The sequence below is a fragment of the Anser brachyrhynchus genome, assembly GCF_964034855.1.
Source record: "Anser brachyrhynchus genome assembly, chromosome: 1".
NCBI classification, from domain to species: domain Eukaryota; kingdom Metazoa; phylum Chordata; class Aves; order Anseriformes; family Anatidae; genus Anser; species Anser brachyrhynchus.
In genome coordinates this window covers 103,560,797-103,580,760 of record NC_137694.1, presented here as the reverse complement: position 1 = coordinate 103,580,760, position 19,964 = coordinate 103,560,797, and the positions used below count along the sequence as shown (strand labels likewise).

Below are 19,964 nucleotides of genomic sequence, written 5' to 3'. Positions count from 1 at the left end.
CCTTGCTCTCACATACAAGTCTTATGTCCACTGTAGTCTTTTTCCTACCTTCTCACTCTTTTTTTTTTTTTCCTTCATCTGTTGCTACTGTTTGAGGCAATGTACATTTGCTGTGGCTAACTTCTTATCCCTCATCTCATCCTTCATGTCTTTCCATGCTTTCTTTGTCTCGTATTGCCTCCAGGTTTATCTCTTGTAGCTTTTATTACTGTTAAGTAGTCCTCCTTTTGTCACCTTCCTCTTCTTCCTCTTTTAAAACTACCTTTTTTCCTTTCACCTTTGCAATTTATTTTGTCTTATAACCTATCTTTTATATTGTCTGCTTCACAGCCTTATGGACCTCATGGACTAAGTTGACTGAAGCACAGGATATTATTTTTCTTTTATTCATAAATGACTGCTTTTCTATTCTGCATGCACAGTTCTGAGGAACAATAACTCTGCTTCCACACAGTCATCTTCTCTCAGTCTGGGGTGTTGAGCGCTCTACATCACCATCTCCTATAATTTCTGTATACATGGTATTGATGGTAACCGAACAAGAGGTGTGATCTTTCATTCCAGAGAAAGGTGCAGTCTGTTGGTGGGCCATGAGGTTTGTATACAGTGAGGCCGTGATCTGGGTAGATCTGCCAGAGAAACAAAAAAAGTTCTAGTGTAAGGAGAAGTCTTAGAAGTTATTATATCTCTGTGGGCAGGGCACAGGGGAAAATGTTAACCTTGTCACTGTTGATTAATAGCACTGGGATTTCAGGTGATAAATCTCCCTGAGACAGGACCATTAGAGAAGTGTGGCTCTTCAATCATCCCTTCCCCCATACTGTCAGAGCATTAGCTATAAAGGCTGGGGACTATATTTCTACATTGTGAAAAGCATGCAGGAGAAAGGAATAAAGGCAGAGAAAGACAAGGGGACCTGAGAGAAAACTGGGAAGAAGAGGGAGATAGATGGCTGACTGGAGAAGAGACCTGTCTGGGGTGAGAGTTCTTCTATTTTTTTCTTTTTCTTCACCTAGACCATCCTTTGGGCTGTAGCTGTAGTTTTGTCCATCAGGCAGGTGTCATGCTTGAAGGAATTACCACAGAAATGCACTTTGGAGTACCTGTAGGGCCTGTTATACATGAAGAAGAAACTAGTATTTGAGCAGGCTAAAAATTTTTCCTCTTGTGTGCTGTGGGGCAATCTAGAAACTGTCCTACTAAGGCCTTTGCAGCCTTTGTTAGTCCTTTCAACATGCTTAGATGCACCTAGGGAACTGAGGGAAGCTGCATCTACAGGTCAGCTGTATTTGTGACTAGTACAAGATGCTTATTATATCTTCCTCTTTTTTTTTTTTCTTTTTTTTAACCTCTTCTGACATTTCTGTGATAAGTCTCCTGAATCTGTTGGTAACCTCCCGAGCAATAGCAGTACTACATTGCTGTGTCCTGCTAGAAAGGTAGTGTTAGGCCTTGGCAGTGGAAACCAGGACTGATGAGCAATAAAGAAAACATATAAAGAGCAAATGTGGCAGGTAATTACAGGTGATGTGATAGGAGATTTGGCAGCAGTTACTAGGCAAGAGCAGTGCAAAGGCAGATTTTTTGGTGGTATGCTCAGTACTCTGTTCTTTTGGGACTCCAGTAATCTGAAAACACAAGACAATGGGTAAGACAATGGGTAGAGCTGGAGCAGTATGTTACATTAGGTCAACTGTGCCATCTGGATAAAGTAAACAAGCCATTAGACCTACAACTTCTTCTTTGAGTCTGAAACAGATTTCAGAACTAAATACAAGTTGAGAGTAGCTACTCTGTGTTAAGAGAGGTAAAGAGTGACAAGAGAGTGGTTGCCTCCAATAGCTGCTTTGGCCCAGGACCATCCCTTTCCAGACACTGTGGCTCAGCCAGGTGCCCAGGGACCTTGGGGATGCAGCTGCCACTTTTGTCTTTGCAGGTTCAGCTGGTAGCAAAGCTGAGCATGTATCCCAGAGACAGGACACTGACACAATCAGCCACAAATACTGCCCTGGTCAAGGGCTGCCTTCAACAGCACTTATGCACAGGACTCAAGTAAAACAGATACAAACAGCTAAGACCCTTTCCTCCTCTCTGACTGGTAGAGATACAAGTTCGTTAGTTAAGACACACACGCAGAGCAGTCTCCAGGTTCACAAGAACACACACATTCACAGATCCTCTGACTACCTGGCATAGCCCATCTGTCCATCCAGCAGCCCTGCCCAGATCTTAGGCCTGCCTTGCAGTGCACACACACACGGGAGAGTGTTAATACACAGAGCAAAATAAAATACACAGTTAAAATGAGACTTAATGAGAAAAATAAGATGATAGGACAAACTGTGGTGATCAGGTGCAGGACTCAGCCAGAGAAGTGTAGTGACCAGCCCCATTCACCAGCACTTGTTCTTGTGGGGGACTTCAACTTCCCAGATATCTGCTAGAAATACAGTACATCTCAGAGGAAGCAGTCTAGGAGGTTCCTGGAGAGTGTGAAAGATAGCTTCCTGATGCAGCTGGTTAGTGAGCCTACCAGGGGAGGTGCCCCACTATACCTCCTATTCACAAACAGAGAAGGACTGGTGGGAGATGTGGTGGTCAGGAGCTGTCTTGGGCAGAGTGACCATGAAATGGTAGAGTTCTCTATTCTTGGCGTAGTCCAGAGGGGGATCAGTAGAACTGCTATCTTGGACTTCCGGAGGGCTGACTTTGAGCTGTTCAGGACACTGGTTGGCAGACTCCCTTGGGAGGCAGTCCTGAAGGGCAGAGGAGTCCAGGAAGGCTGGTCACTCCTCAAGAAGGAAATGTTAAAGGCTCAGGAGCAGATCATCCCCACGTGCCCAAAGACAAGCTGATGTGGAAGAAGACCAGCCTGGCGGAACGGAGAGCTGTGGCTACAGCTTAGGAAGAAAAAGAGGGTTTATGACCTTTGGAAAAGAGGGCGGGCCACTCAGGAGGACTATAAGGATGTTGCGAGGCTGTGCAGGGACAAAATTAGAAAGGCCAAAACTCATCTGCTGTTAAAGATAACAAAAATGTTTTTATAAATACAAAAACATGAAAAGGAGGACTAAAGAGAATCTCCATCCTTTACTGGATGCAGGGGGAAACTTAGTGACAAGAGATGAAGAAAAGGCTGAGGTGCTTAATGCCTTCTTTGCCTCAGTCTTGAGCGGCAAGACCAGTTGTTCTCTGGATACCCAGTACCCTGAGCTGGTGGAAGGGGATGGGGAGCAGAATGTGGCCCTCATTATTCATGATGAAATGGTTGGCAACCTGCTACAGCACTTAGATGTATGCAAGTCGATGGGGCCGGATGGGATCCACCCGAGGGTACTGTGAGAACTGGCAGAAGTGCTGACCAAGCTGCTTTCCATCATTTATCAGGAGTCCTGGCTATCAGGGGAGGTCCCAGTCGACTGGTGGCTAGCAAACGTGACGCCCTCTACAAGAGGGGCTGGCGGGTGGACCTGGGAAACTACAGGCCTGTCAGTCTGGCTTTGGTGCTGGGGAAGCTCATGGAGCAGATTATCTTGAGTGTCATCATGTGGCACTTTCAGGGCAACCAGGTGATCAGGCCCAATCAGCATGGGTTTATGAAAGGCAGGTCCTGCTTGATGAACCTGACCTTCTATGACAAAGTGACGTGCTTAATGGATGAGGGAAAGGCTGTGGATGTGGTCTACCTTGACTTCAGTAAGGCTTTTGACATCATTTCCCACAGCATTGTCCTGAAGAAACTGGCTGCTCATGGTTTGGACTGGCATACGCTTCGTTTGGTTAAAAACAGGATGGGTAGCTGGGCCCAAAGAGTCGTGGTGAATGGAGTTAAATCCAGTTGGAGGCCGGTCACTAGTGGAGTCCCCCAGGGCTCAGTATTAGGGCCAGTTCACTTTAATATCTTTATCGATGATCTGGATGAGGGGATTGAGTGCACCCTCAGTAAGTTTGCAGACCACACCAAGTTAGGTGCATATGTTGATCTGCTTGAGGGTAGGAAGGCTCTGCAGGAGGATCTGAATAGGCTGGACCTATGGGCTCAGGCCAACTGTATGAAGTTCAACAAGGCCAAGTGCTGGGTCCTGCACCTGGGGCACAACAACCCCAAGCAGAGCTACAGGCTGGGAGATGAGTGGCTGGAAAGCTGCCTGGCAGAGAAAGAGCTGGGAGTATTGGTTGATAGTCAGCTGAATATGATTCAGCAGTGTGCTCAGGTGGCCAAGAAGGCCAACAGCATCCTGGCTTGTATAAGAAACAGTGTAGCCAGCAGGTCTAGGGAAGTGATTGTCCCCCTGTACTCGGCTCTGGTGAGGCCGCACCTCGAGTACTGTGTTCAGTTTTGGGCCCCTCAGTACAAGAAGAACATCAAGGTGCTCAAGCGTGTCCAGAGAAGGGCAACGAAGCTGGTGAGGGGTCTGGAGAACAAGTCTTACGAGGAGCGGCTGAGGGAGCTGGGGTTGTTCAGCCTGGAGAAGAGGAGGCTCAGGGGCAACCTTATCGCTCTCTACAGGTACCTTAAAGGAGGCTGTAGCGAGGTGGGGATTAATCTATTCTCTCACGTGCCCAGTGATAGGATGAGGGGGAATGGGCTAAAGTTGCGCCAGGGGAGGTTTAGGTTGGATATTAGGAAGAACTTCTTTACTGAAAGGGTTGTTAGGCATTGGAATGGGCTCCCCATGGAAGTGGTTGAGTCACCATCCCTGGAGGTCTTTAAGAGACATTTAGATGTAGAGCTTAGTGTTATGGTTTAGTGGAGGACTTGTTAGTGTTAGGTCAGAGGTTGGACTAGATGATCTTGGAGGTCTCTTTCAACCTAGATGATTTTGTGATTCTGTGTTTTTACACTCACTGGCCCTTTTGTACCCTTTTCTACCTATATTCCCTCTTGGTTCCTCCTGCTACCCCTTATCCCTGCACACCACCCATGGGTTTGCAGAGCTCTGCAATTTCTGTACACTCCCAGTCCAGGGCCCCCTGGTTCACAGTATTATCAGTTGCAAGGTTCATCCTTCCTGGAAGTGGCACCTGTAGTTTGTTAGGCCCCCAATTAGTGTGACTGGGAAGCTTGGTTTTTGTGATTGTCCCAGCTTAGAAGTCCTCCATTAGATAACCCCACTGGCCTAAACATTTCTACACTCTCCCCTGCTCTCATAAATTAGTGTTACTGACCAAATTTGGTTTCCATCACTTCCTGCCTTTCTTATTATCCCTGGTTGCCTTGGAGAATGGTCCTTGACCAGGTACCCTTAAAGGAGCAGACACTCTCCTGCTACATGTCCTTACACTTTGAATTTAACTAGGTTAGTATCAAAGAGGCTGTGATGGAATATTGTTGGTACTTTGTGGAATAGAGAGGCTGTTAATCATAGAATCATAGAATCAATAATGTTGGAAAAGACCTAAAAGATCATCTGATCCAACCGTCCCCCTACCACCAAAATCACCCACTAAACCATAACTCTAAGTACCATATCCAATCTTTCCTTAAACATCCCCAGGGATGATGACTCCACCACCTCCCTGGGAAACCCATTCCAATGTCTGATCACTCTTTCTGAGTAGAAATTTCTCCCAGTTTCCAACCGGAACTTCCCTTGGCACAACTTGAGGCCATTCTCTCTTGTCTTACCACTAGCTGTCTGCGAGAAGAGGCCTACCCCCAGCTCCCCACAACTTCCTTTCAGGTTGTTGGAGAGGGCAATAAGATCTCCCCTGAGCCTCCTCTTCTCCAGACTAAACAATCCCAATTCCCTCAGCCACTCCTCATAGGACTTGTGTTCCAGGCCCTTCAACAGCTTCGTAGCCCTTCTCTGGACACAATCCAGGGCCTCAATGTCTTTCTTGTAGTGAGGGACCCAAAACTGAACACAGCACTCGAGGTGCAGCCTCACCAGAGCAGAGTACAGGGGGACGATCACCTCCCTGGACCAGCTGGCTACACTGCTTCTTATACAAGCCAGGATGCCGTTGGCCTTTTTGGCCACCTGAGCACACTGCTGGCTCATGTTCAGCTGAGCGTTGACCAATCCCCCCCACCACCCCCCCGGGGATTTGTTTCCTCTGCACAGCTTTCCAGCCACTCCGCCCCAAGCTTGTAACATTTCATGTGGTTGTTGTGCTCCAAATACAGGATCCAGCGCTTAGCCATGTTGAACCTCATCCTATTGGCCTCTGCCCATTGATCCAACAATGGTGCCAAGACAGCTGGTAAAGTGCTTACCTCTTGGGTGAAAGGTGGGAGGGGTGATTTATAATCTGTGGAATATGATAAGATTAGTGTTCAGGGGACAAGAAATAATGTGGCAGAAATCCTGTATCTCTGCAGATGGCATATATTTTTTCATTTACTGGAATGGTGAATTTTATTTCTCAGTCTTTTCCTTGGTAGGCAATACCTGGATACAGAGATGAGAGGTGGGAAGACTGTTTTATAAGTGTTCTCCCACGGGAGATTAAGTAAATGCTAGGTTCTTAGCTGCACATAGTAGAGTGTACACATGTACCACTCTGTGCATATTGATTGTTCATTTTCATCTGTATAGTTGTCAGTCTACTGTTCAGTGCACTAAATGAGGTATATTATCCTGTGGAAAGTGTGAATTTGTGTACCAGAGAAGGAAGAAGGAATTAATAGCATAGAATCTTAGAATCATAGAATCACAGAACATCCCAAGTTGGAAGGGACCCATAAGGATCATTGAGTCCAACTCCTGGCACCACACAGGTCTACCCAAAATTTTAGACCATGTGACTAAGTGCACAGTCCAAATGCTTCTTAAACTCCGACAGGCTTGGTGCAGTGACTACGTCCCTGGGGAGGCTGTTCCAGTGTGTGACAACCATCTCAGTGAAGAATCTCTTCCTGATGTCTAGCCTAATCTGCCTGATGTCTAGCTGCTAAAGCAGCTCTTTAGTGACTGTGTTTGAGGCATGTGTTTTCTCCTTTCCTTTCATACATTTTCTAGTATTGTGAACACTCTGCACTTTGATGAATAATAGCCATCAAAAGGCATATGGTTATGGGCAGGACACTGGCAGTACTGGGAGATGTCTATAAGACCACGTTGCTGAAACATGCCTCTCATTTCTATCACTGACTGGTAACTAACTAGTGGTCTCTGATCTCATTGGTTTTTGTTTGTTTGTTTGTTTGTTTGTTTGTTTGTTTTTTGCCTGGCTGAGAAACAAATGGCAGAGTGGAGAGGAGAAGCTGTTGAATGCATTAGCTTGTGGAAAAGTGATCATCAAGAAGAATAAATTCATAATTGAATACTCACAGAGCATTCTAGTGACGTTCTCCAAAAGTGAAATTGTTCACTATAAGGGCATATGGAAAGACTGAGATTAAGCTCTAATGCATAGTAGTTTAAATGGATTCTGGAGTTGTCCCTTAGGGCTTGCAGGTTTTCTTGGGGACTATTGACTTAGCAAAAGTGTCTCGGGACACAGACTGTGCACCCATCTTTTTTTATCTCATCATAGTTAATGGCACTGTCATCTTTATGACTGTTCCTTGGTCTTTTGGACAATTATTATCCAGAGAGAGAAAGAGAAGCCCACTGAATATTGTTTTCGTTACAAATATGGCTTGCTCAGGATGGGCAGATATGAAGGAAGAGATCCTCTGGATAATCATTCCTGCTTCCTCCTGTCTATTTCTGCGTCTGTATTTCTATCTATCTCTCTCTTTCTTACAGCCTTCTTTTCTCCTCTTCCCCTCCCCCTTCCCCTTCCTTCTCCTTCAGGAGTTCCCCTCTTACCCACACCTGATATTCAATCCTGGTAGAGTTAGTGCCTTTTGCTGAGATCAGACCTGGCACTGGGGAATCATGTGACAGAGGAAGGTTGCTATAAATATAGTTAAACCCTGTGATCACTGTCTTTGGTCAGGAGGAGGAGAAAGTGAGAGAGATACAAGGAGGAGGAGGAGGAAGAGAAGGAGGGCCAGAGATAAAGGGAGTGCAGGAACAGAACAAGTCAGAGTGGTCTGATGAGATAAAGAAAGGAAGAAAGGAACAGAAGAAAGTACAGAGGCTATTCTCTGGCCAGACCATGAGGTGGTTCTAGGTAAGGACCAGAGAGGCAACTGAGCATGAGGAAGAGTAGAGATATGGAGAGCTCAGACAGTAGGAAGCAGGAATCCAGATCGAAGTCAGCTTTGTGGGGGGGCACACCGCAATATGACTATGTCTGCTTTGAGAAATGCACCCATTACGGGATACCCTTGGAGGCAGGACGCGAGGCCGGGGGGACAGGGGACGACCTGCACTACCTGGAGAACTCTCTCAGCCACCCACAGGTAGGGCTGGACATCTGGGATATTTGTGGCAGCTCAGGTCTCACTGGGATCACATAGGCTCTTGGGGCTCCTAGAACGGTGCTGTAGAGATCATGTCCCTCTCTGTTCCCAATCCTACTAACTCTCCCTTTTTCTTGTTGACTCCCAGATAAGGCATTGATTTTCAAGGTCTTGCTTAGAATTTTGAATGAAATCAGCATTTCAAGTCAGGGATTATTTCCATCTGCTGTGACCACAAAGTTAGAATGGGCAAGCTGGGATGGGGAAAATCAACCAGATCAGTAATGTACATGTAAATGCAAAGAGAAACTGCATCTGCCTTCAGCTGCATAGTGATATTAAGTAGAGCAGGAGAGGAAATAAAAACAAAGAGAACAGTGATGTATATAGATGGATATCCATTTGCACAGCTGTATGGACAGTCATGGAGAGCTCTGTTCTGAACAGAGAGTAAATCAAGCTTGCAGAACCATGCATGTATAATAGTAGTTTCAGTAGCTCCTCTAGGAGCTGTGAGGGATTTTCTAACCCTTAAACTTGATCTGACTCTCACTCTGGTTCATACAGATAGTGGCTCAGAAAAATATCTATGACATAGATGTACTCTGGTTAAGACTTCTTGTTTCATTGCCCTCTGTATCTCCTTTACCTCTCCATTTGGGACAGCCTTCTGCAAAGAGGAGGTTTTACAGCAGAGTCCTGGTGTCTTATTTCCTACCAGTCTGCTCAGACTAAGTTGACATAAAAGGTCTTGGAGCAATGTAGGATTTAGTCCAGTGGCAAGAGGGAGAGAGAAAGTATGAATGTGAAATTCATACAAGGGAAATATGAGTGGAAGTTTCTCAAATCCCCCTACACTAATACTTAGGTCAGTGACTGGGGGATGGTAGAGATAATTGATTAATATCATTAATATGATTAATATCCCTAATAATTTTGTGAGCCATTGATAGGAAAAAAGACACATTTGTCACCAAGAAAATCTCTTCCAGTAGATAAGCATCCTGATGAGGATTGCATATGCCATGTTGCAAAAGACGGAAATCAGTCCCATGGCCATACCCAGGAATTTCTCTTTTGAAACTGTCTAAAACATCTGAAAGTTTGCAAACGCTTCCTCTACCAAACTGTTCCAAAACCATTCCTCATCTGATTCAGAAGCAACACCCCAAACTGGTAGGTGTCTGGACAGAGGCCTGACTTGAGTAGTTCATGCTTTATTTACATTAACACAAGGCAATGGTTTGGCTGCAGTAATCACCCTAGCAGGGTGAGAATGGGGATGTGATGTGATGGAGGGGTGCGTGCTCCCCACTAGAGCTGAGCTCCCGCTGGCGAGTGGGTTATACCGAGACACTGGGTTTAAGAAACATGCCCGGCAGAGTCCCTGCCAGTAGGCAGTTGCCAGCGTTGCCGCCTGGTCGTGAGAGCTAGCCGTGCAGCCTGGCCCTCGGATCCTGTGTGGGGTGGGCTGGAGGGCTGAGGTGGTTTAAGGAAACGGAGTTGCACATTTTGTTACATGAACCATTACAGAATCAGAATCATAGAACAGTTTGAATTGGAAGAGATCTTAAAGATCATGTAGTTCCAGCTCCCTTCCACTAGGCCAGGTTGCTCAAAGCCCCATCCAACCTGGCTGTGAAAGCCTCCACACATGGGGCATCCACAGCTTTTCTGGGCAGCCTGTTCCAGTGGCTCACCACCCTCATAGTAAAGAACTTCTTCCTTATATCTAACATAAATTTACCCCCTTTTAGTTTAAGGCCATTACCCCTTGTCCTATCACTACGCTGCCTGATAGAGTCCCTCCCCAGCTTTCCTATAGGCCCCTTTTAGGTATTAGAAGGCCCCTATAAGGTCTCCCTGGAGCCTTCTCCAGGCTGAACAACCCCAACTCAGCCTGTCTTCATAGGATAGGCACTCCAGCCCCTTGATCACCTTTGTGGCCCTCCTCTGGTCTCTTTCTAATAGACCCATGTTCTTCTTGTGCTGGAGGCCCCAGAGATGAATGCAGTACTCCAGGCGGGGGTCTCATGAGAGCAAAGTAGAGAGGGAGAATCACCTCCCTCAACCCGCTGGCTGCACTTCTTTTGATGCAGCCCAGGATAGAGTTGGCTTTCTGGGCTGCAAGTGCACATCACCAGCTCATATCAAGATTCTCATCAACCAACATCCACCCCCCCACCGCCCCGTTCTTCTCCTCAGGTCTGCTCTCAATTCATTTCCCACCCAGCCTGTATTTGTGCTTGGGATTGCCCTGACCGAGATGTAGGACCTTGCACTTGGCCTTGTTGAACTTCATGAGGTTCGCACAGGCCCACCTCTCAAGCCTGTCCAGGTCCCTCTAGATGGTATCCATTCCCTCCAGCATGTCGTCTGCACCACACAGCTTGGTGTCATTGTCAAACTTGCTGAGGGTGCATTCAATCTCACTGTCCATGATCACCAACAAAGATGCTAAACAGTGCCAGTGCCAATACTGACCCCTGAGGAACACCACTAGTTACTGATCTCCACCTGGACATTGAGCCATTGACCACAAACAACTCTTTGAATGCAACCATCCAGCCAATTCCTTACCCACCAAGTGGTCCATTCATCAAATCCAAGTCTCTCCAATTTAGAGACAAGGATATCATGGGGGGCAGTGTCAAATGCTTTGCACAAGTCCAGGTAAATGATGTCAGTTGCTCTTCTTCTACCCACCAATGCTGTAACCCTGTCATAGAGGGCCACCAGATTTGTCAAGCATGATCTGCCCTTAGTGAACCCATGTTGGCTGTCACCAGTCACCTCCTTATTTTCCATGTGCCTTAGCATAGCTTCCATGAGGATCTGCTCGATGATCTTGCCAGGCACAGAGGTGAGACTGTCTGGCCTGTAGTTCCCCATGTCTTCTTTCTTTCCCTTTTTAAAAATGGGGGTTATGTTTCCCCTCTTCCAGTCAGTGGGAACTTCACCAGACTGCCATGACTTCTCAAATATGATAGTGTGAGAAACAATCTGCAGCCAATAATCCAGGCTCAGTGAAGTAGCATTTTTATTCGTGATTGCAATGGCGGGCATCCTGCAAGCAGGAGCATGCAGCAGAAGTGTATCATAGCCCTAGGTCCCCCATTACCTGAAGCTTGATTCCTCCCCTGTTTCCTCACTGGCTGAGTACTATAGGTTCACAAACTACCTGATGCTTGTTACTATGCCCTGTATGTACAGTGTTATTTGACCAACCTTTAATTTCTCCTTTCTTGGGTTGGGGGGGGGTACGGATTGGAGGGGCCCATGATTTTCTAGCTGCTTGATTTTGCTGAGTCCACAACTGCTTGTCTTGATTTTCTAAGCCATCCTCCTTATTTTGAGACAGTGGAACCTTTCACTGTCCCCTTATCTGCTTAACATACCCCCCACTGTTATGCCTGTGCAGTCACTTTTGAATATGCAATGTTAGTGGAATTTTCCGCTGCAAAAACACAACTTTAATTCTTACAATGGACAGTGTCTTAGCAACTACATCTGCCAGTTCCCTCAGGACCCACAGATATATCTCATTCCTCAGTTGGCATACACAAAAATATACTGATTTATATTTATCCTCCCCACACACTATTCCCATATGCCTAATACCAGTCTCACAAGCTGGCACAGATGACATAGTGAGGCAGTAAAACCTACCTCCATGCTCTTGCTGCCTGGCACTGGGGTGTCTTTGTATTCATCTCCAGAGACATGCCAATCAATGCATGTAGACAATCTCCAGCATAAACAAGCAGACCATCAAATGCATTCCCATACATGTCTTCAGGAAGTAACATCCCCAACAATTATGCATTTGTGAACAGAATTTTCAATCTTGAAAACAGAATGCCATATTTATAGTTTTACTGAAATATGCTCTAAAATACTGTTATATAAACAATCACATATTTACACACGTAGGTTTATGTATGAAACCTTGTATGCAAGAATCAGTTATATTCCCATAGATATCTTCAGGAAGTAACATCCCCAACAGTTATGCATTTGTGAACAGAATTTTCAATCTTGAAAGCAGATATTCACCGTTTTACTGAAAATATGCCCTAAAAATCCTGTTATATAAACAAACGCATATTTACACATGCAGGTTTATGTACCAAACTTTGTATGCAGATATATTGCTGTAAAACAAGACTTGCTGTGCATATGTGTATTTTGCTAGCTATTAATGCACATGCAACTAAAGTATAAACTTTCGTACTATTGTACACATCTTGTAAAAACATGCACAAGTTATTAACATGAAAAGCAACATGCTGTGCATGCTTCCATCCGTTTCCATGTAGATACCCACTAAGACTTTTTTTCCCCACTATGATGTGAAAAAATGGTAGAGGGAGATTTTGGTTCTGTTGTGTCAATTTCTTGTGCTAGCTATTGCCTTCTGTTTTATATGTAGGATGGAAGCTGTTTCAGACAGGATTTTTGATTTGATTGGGCTTACTCAGGGCAAAGAACAGTGGAAACTTGGTCTTCGGCCTGGGATCTTCTGATAATTGATAGTTTAAAATAATATAGTAGGTAACATAAAATAATAATTGGTAATTATTTACACAGTTTGGGGCAATTAAGATAAGTAGATATATATTAGATGATATGTAAGTAGATATATATTAGATGATATAATATACAGTGATGAAAAATTACATTCTTGTACATTGTAGGATTTTGTTTTCTTTCTGCATGAGAAATAAGAGCCTTTCCTCAAGCAGCTCAAACCAGTGAAGTATTTAGAAGATAAATTATTTGTGCCTGTAGAAAGGGTGTAAATGGCAGAGCGCTCCCTCAGCAATACACAGACAGGTGTAGTAAGAGGGATGTGTAATGATTATTTTGGCAATGCAGTATTACAGAGTAACAAACTGACATAAAGGTGTAGGTGGGAAAGGATCTCTGGAGGTGGTCCTTAGTGGGTTGCTAATTTCAGTTTCCCTTTCCCAAACGCAGATCTTACTGAACCTTGTACCACTGAGACCTCTACCCAATCTCTCAGACACAGACCTGCAGAAAGATGTGGGTGGGAAGGGACTTCTGGAGGTCTCTAGGACAATGCCCTGCTCACTGCAGGGCTCACTCCAACACTAGATCAGGTTGTCCAAGCAAGTTCTGAAAATCTCCAAGAAGGAAGACTCCCCAGCTCCCTTGGGCACCTGTTCCTGTGCTGAACCACCCTTAGGAGGGGGTGGATGGGTACATGTTTTCCTTTTACACATTCAGACAGCCCTGTGTTGCAAGTTTTGCCTTTTTCTTTTTGTCCTTCACTGTGCCCCTCTGAGAAGTCTCACTCTATTTTTTCTCCAGCCTCCTCCATCTCTTCAGGTAAAGAGTACTGCTACTAAATCTTGCCTTTGCCTTCTCTTCTTCAGGGAGACCTATTACTTTGTTGTTGTCCCTCTGCCCATCACGAGTCTTGTTAGCTGTATAAATAAGCTGTAGCTGTATGAATAAGCAGAGCCTAGGCTTTTTACTGACATTAAAATTTACTTATTACATGAGTTTCGGGAGGTCTCAGCTTTGAGATGAAATACGGCTGATCGTATGTTATCCATCAGAAAGACTAAGTAAGAACCTTTCAGGAACAGAATGGTGTCTCCAAGGCAGAAGTGAGGGGCATGAGCAGTGTGTAGAGCCCACAGCTGACTCAATGGCCAGGAGCAGCAGATTAAAAACAGCGTGCACTGGTAGTGCTGGGGGAAGGGATTCTAGGATTGGAGTATGCTGTGGAGAATATATTGTTGAGTCTGAATGGCATGAGAAATAACTTAGGCTTTGGACTGAGAGGGGAGTGCAGTTTTAAGTGTGTGCTGAGCATCAGAATAGCTCACAGAAAAGTTTTGAGATTGTGGAGTTGTACATATTTTTCCTCTGAGATTCTCTGTATCTTTTCCTCAATTATTTAGGCAATGAAACTTCTCCATCTTTTTGGGGAAAACAAACCTGCTGTTTTTATGTAAAAGCTTCCTCCCTGAAAATGAATGATACCTATGTTGTGCTTTCTCCCTGGATTGTTTTTTGTTGTTCCTCTCTCTCTCTCTCTTTCTCTCTCCTCACCCCCGCACCCCCAACAGTATTTATACCTTCTGTTGTTTTTGCACCATTATCATGTTCTCACTAAGAATTTAGCCAATCTAGACATAATAGTACCTTTTCTGGCTCAACTATCTAGGTGATAACTGATATCTTTTAAAATTCTTTCCAGTTTTTGTGGTGCTCAGAAACCCGGTGTTCCTTGTGTCAGAGAGGTAGCATCAGAAGAACAGGACAGTGTAAGCACTACCATGTTGCAGTTTTAGTTTTATACGTCTACTAATAGAAAGACTATTTCTTGCCTAACGTCATTTTTCTAAAAAGTCATCCTCTGATTGTTTGATTCTTTCTCTGTCCCACAATTGCCTACAATCTGAAATAGTGCCAGAGTCCCAGAGAAATAAAGCATAAGTATCAAGCATTCTTTAAGTGAGTTGAGACTAATTTGTTCTCCAGGACAAAATCTTCATCTTTGTGTCCTGAGACTAGTTCCTTTTCTTCCACATCCTGAGTCCATCATTTTCCAGCCACAAAAGGATCAGTAAACTAGGATAAAATATGAGGACTTTTACCATTCATACTACTATATTGTTATGCTGTGTTCCGTCTGGGCAGGTGGAAGACTCTAATTTGAACATGATACTTGGCAGGGTAGTTCATAGTTTGGTTTAAATTCATAGTTTGGATTAAGCTCTGTTTGGTATAAACCCATCCCTCATGAGCATGTAAAGGCAATGAAACATTAGCTAAGGTGATATAAAGATGCATTTATCTAAAATCTGTCAGTGCTTGGCATTGCTGGCTGAAATAGACACAGTGAGAGAAACAAGAAGTCTGCTATTTAGGACTGGATTCTATATGTGATAGCTTACCTTGTATATGAAGGCTGGCAAGTCCTTCAAGCTGATGTTTCACTTTCCTGTGTATATTATGGGGATCAGAGCATGGCCATACTTCACTGGTAAGAGTATGTATCACTTCATTTAGCTAGGCTGCTTTGATAATAATGGGGTTAATAATTATGGTAAAATATGTCAGTTGCCAATCCAGTTACAGTTACAGGATAATTTAAAAAGCCTAGATGTGTGTTCTGTGAAGAAACACTAGGGATTTTAAAGGGAGCTATTGCACATGATTCAAGTGTCTATTAAGACACAAAGAAGAAGATTTTGTCCTGGAGAACAAATTAGTCTCAACTCACTTAAAGAATGCTTGATACATATGCTTTGTTTCTCTGGGACTCTGGCACTATTTCAGATTGTAGGCAATAAACTACTCAGGATCTTCAGTCATATTTGACATCTAGAAATACAGTAACTCAGAGAAGCTGGGGAATTTCTATCCTTTGAGATGCTTAGGACTTGCCCAGACAAGGTCATGAGCAGCCTGATCTGGCTTTGGAGTTAGCTTGCTATGAGTTGAGGACTGGATGAGAAACCCCCAGAGATGCCTTACAGCTTTAAACTTTCTGTGAGTCTCTGAGTCTATCTGATCTCAAATTCTCTTACAAATAAGTCAGCTGCATTATCCCCATTCTACAGATGAAGTTTCAGTTCATGGAAATCCCAAAGAAACAGGAGCAATATCTCCTATGTTACTTAGAAAGGAGGAGAAGCAAAGCTGTCAAATAGAAGTACCTCCTAAGCACATGGTAAGCACATGGTAGTACTCCATATCTCTCATATGTGCAGTCATTCTCCAGCTGAAGTGTCTAATTTTGCTGACTTTCTTCCTGCCACAAAAATCTTTGAAAAGCAGATGTTGTGCTGGGCAGAGAGTCATGTTCTAGCAGGTGGGAAGTGCCTAGATCACAGGCCCAGCATCAGGTAGGAACCTGAGCTCCAGAAAAGTCAAAGTTTGCTCATTGAATGATATGTGAAGAGGAGACGTATTCTCAGCTTTTCAAACGCACATCTTTCCCATCTATACCATGAAAGAATGAGGGAGAATAGCTGCTCCTGGGTGAATCTGATAAACAAAGAAGCGGGCATTGTCAGTATCTTTCAAGTTTCCCTGAGTTTTCTTTTTTGACAAGCTGGCACAACTGCCAAGTTTACTACAGATCCATGTATGAAATGTCATTGGTAAGCTCATGTAGCTACTTGTGAATTGCATATTACCAAATGCATTTCAAGATTAGTATTTTATGACAAAGACTGGATTAGGTAGTTATAAAATTCACATGAGTTGGAGATACCTGGGGATTTGGTAGGATGGCTTGGGTAAATAATGGGATGTATGTGGTACCATCTGATATTTCTGAGGTACTGCTGCTGCTTTTCTACTGCAGGCATCATTAGTGGCTGCATGCCCTGTTAAGCATTCCTTGGCAGCAGGACGAACAGATGCAGGCCATTCCTGCAACCCATTTGGTAGTGTGATACCTCTCTAAACCTTCAGAGTTGTTTTGCAGTGCTGCTGAAGTGTATGAGACAACTCTAAGGCTGGCAGCCTCATGTGAACTATTTTGACCTTCTTTTTTGCTTCCAGAAAGTCTGATCAATCTCTTTTCCTTCAGATCCAAGCCTGCTCTGTCTGATGATGTTAGAAAGCAATTAGTATTCTGTGATCGTAGCTTGTTCCCACCCTCCCAAAAAAAATGCATCGAGAAAAGGAAAAAGATAAAGAAATATATATATATACATACATATATATATATATAAGCTGCCTCTGTCTGACACTTTCCGTGTCTCTGTCTCCCTGCCTGGGTACATTTGAGTCCGCACCTCTGACTGTAGTAGATATGTCTTTTCATCTTTAATGATATTTGTGAAGGAGCATTTGCCTTACCTCTTCCTTTTGATCTCTCTTGCTTTCTGCTCTTCTAGCTTTATGGCCAATACACAGACCAGATAACTGACTTTGCAGAAAAGGAAGCAGCAAAACTACTGAATACGAGGCAGACCCAAAAGAACAAGGAAAGACCCCTGAAACGTCAGAGTCAAGTAGATATAAAAGAAGAGCACTATTCCAAATGTCAAGGTGGGAACAATTTATCCTTGATTACTCTGTGAACAGATATTGGGTGGACCAGCCAGAGAGATGGAATTTAAGCAAGGCAAAAAGACAAGGAAACTTTGACGGGGGAGAAGTAGAGAAGAAAGGAAAAGGAATCACATTGGATTTAAAAGAGATTTGCATGTCAACTTTCACCCTAGGATTAACCAAGATCTCTTTGGAAAGAAGACCAGTTCCAAATTTAATCTTTTCACCCACAACAGATCTCTATAAGAGGAGGAAAAGAACTTTAGCTGCTAGTGCACAAGATGTTAAATTAAGCCCTCCCCCTTTTTTTTAGTATTTGAAAGTTCAAAGAATTTTGCAAGACTGTAAGAAAGGGCTGGGTAACGGGCCTTCAACACCAAGTCCAAATAAATCATTACTGTAGTCAGTTTTCAGCATAGGAGAAAAGAGTTCTCAGCGTAGGAGATACAGGCTTCATCTATGTTGCCTCAGTTTTTCTGGTTCACTCTTCCCTGTGCAGCCTGTGCTAGACGCATCCAGAAATACATCACCAGGAAGCTTGGAGAGGACTGGATTTTCTTGGTTCTGTTGGGACTGGTCATGGCGTTGGTGAGCTGGGGAATGGACTATGCCAGTGCAAAGAGCCTACAGGGTGGGTCTCATTCAGGTGTTGCAAAAGTATAAATGGTATGAATGTTTTACAAAGCCTGGTAACCAATGTTCCTCCTTTAACATCAGTGTCCCATCTTCACCCCCCAGCTGCCTAGGAAGTTACTTGCAACACAGTAGAGAAAAGGTTAACTAGGAAAAGCTTCTTTAAAGTGATCTAGGCAAAAATTTGGAAGTGTAAGTGGGAAGGGAAGAAAAGATATGTGTATGAGTAAAAGACAACCCATTATTCTTACTCCCTTTCCCTCCTGCTCTCTTGTATGTGTAGGGGCACAGGGAGATGTTAATTATACTCCTGGTATACTGGCTCCCGTCCTCCTCAGGTCTGCTGAGCACATGTGGGTGGGGAGGGAAAGGGGCCCTTAGATGCCCACCTGATACTGTGTTTTTGAGTTTGTTTGTTTGTTTTCCTGTTTTTAACTTGATTATTGTTCTTCCCAATTTTTACTTATACGGTGCTCTGCAGTTTTCTGCTACCTGGTCCCATAGTGCTGTTTCCTTGGGCTTTTTTTTCCACAAAGATTTCCTAATCACTGGCTTATGTTCCTTCTCTGCAACTTTCCTGTTGTTCCTGTCCGCTTTGCCAGCTATAACAAGATCTTTCAGTGTCCCTTCCCCCCATCTCTGTGCACACACATACAACATTGCCCTCATCCTTTTAATTCCACTGTTCCTTTGTCCTTATCCTTAGTGTCCCAGTCCCAACCTGCACACACACACCAAATCCTTTCCTCTCAGTGCTCTTCGCTGCTGATGTCCACCAGACACTGTACTTTGACAAAGCTCCCAATATCTCCTCAGCCCGGTGTTCCTTCCTTTATGTCTTCCCCACATACCAGGCTTACCCTGTTAATCTCAGAGGCCCCTTGTCCTTTATACTTTCTGCAAGTGAGTTCTTTGGATTCTTTGCCTTCTCCCTGGGCAGTTCATGCTGTTGGACCCAACTAAGTAGCAGTACCGCTGCTGTTGTAACAGTTCGCACCACTCCCTTCATGCTGCTGCTCTAGAAGGCAAAGCATAAGCATGACTTCTAAGATAGTTTTTAAGAAGGAACAATTTTTCCTGGGACTGAGATGGAGGAGAGGACACTAGCTGTTAGTGGACCACTTCACTGCCCTTCAGGGCCCATATATGGTCCTCCAGCTGCAAAATGAGAAGACCCTGCATGGAAACTCACCCTCAAAAGTGCAAAGTAATGCACCTCTTCTAATGCCACATTATGGCACAGGTATTAATAGTGTCTAAGAGCAAAGAACCACTTCTATCCATTCCTACAGAATGCATATATTGTTTGGGATCTTGTACTTAAAATGCAACAAAGCTTTACCCTGCTTAACCTATAAAATTAGGACTTATAGATAGCATTTCTCAGGAAAATTTAGATTGGACAGGTTCAGTGGGTGTGTGCTTTTGATTGTGATTCTTTAATGTTTATCAGCCTGCTTGGAGCAGCTGTGGTTAATGACAACTTTTTTGTTTGTCTATCTACAGCCTACAAGTGGATGTACAAAGAGCTACACCCGAATATTCCTATGCAGTATCTGGCGTGGGTCACATACCCACTTGTTCTCATTCTGTTTGCGGCCATTTTCTGCCACCTCGTCTCTCCACAGGCTGTTGGTGAGGGCAGAAGGCATGGCATAATTGGTTTATGTCTGTCTCTTTTTTTTTTATTCCATTTGCTTGTGAGTTTTCTACATCCTCTGCTCTGTTGCTGTTTTCAGGGTCTGGGATCCCAGAGCTCAAGACAATTATGAGGGGAGTGGTCCTCAAAGAATATCTCACTCTCAAAGCTTTTGTGGCCAAAGTTGTTGGCCTCACAGCTGGACTTGGAAGCGGCCTGCCTGTGGGGAAAGAGGTAAATATTGCTATCTTCATATGCAGTAGTGGCCAGAGTCTAGGCAGTGGGAGGAGTTGTCTGTACAAGAAGAGTCTTTCCTTTTCTTTGGCACTTTTCCTCTTCTCAAAGCTC

The 19,964-nt window shown here is 44.2% G+C and overlaps 1 protein-coding gene across 13 annotated transcripts in view; it reads left to right on the top strand.

The window, feature by feature from the left end:
* Positions 1 to 19,964, top strand: part of CLCN1 (chloride voltage-gated channel 1) — an 84,644-nt gene that overhangs the window by 23,373 nt on the left and 41,307 nt on the right. For 9 of the 13 annotated variants that reach the window (XR_013948850.1, XR_013948851.1, XM_080586133.1 and 6 more), the window contains 5 exons: positions 14,532 to 14,598; positions 17,188 to 17,341; positions 17,844 to 17,975; positions 19,484 to 19,612; positions 19,717 to 19,850. Coding sequence is in view for 11 of the 13 variants with exons in the window: in XM_080586133.1 (XP_080442259.1) it covers positions 14,532 to 14,598; positions 17,188 to 17,341; positions 17,844 to 17,975; positions 19,484 to 19,612; positions 19,717 to 19,850 (616 nt within the window). In the remaining 2 variants the exon portion in view is untranslated. The remainder of the gene's footprint in view (positions 1 to 14,531; positions 14,599 to 17,187; positions 17,342 to 17,843; positions 17,976 to 19,483; positions 19,613 to 19,716; positions 19,851 to 19,964) is intronic. The other 4 variants (XM_080586134.1, XM_080586132.1, XM_080586127.1 and 1 more) reach the window with 3 other exon arrangements.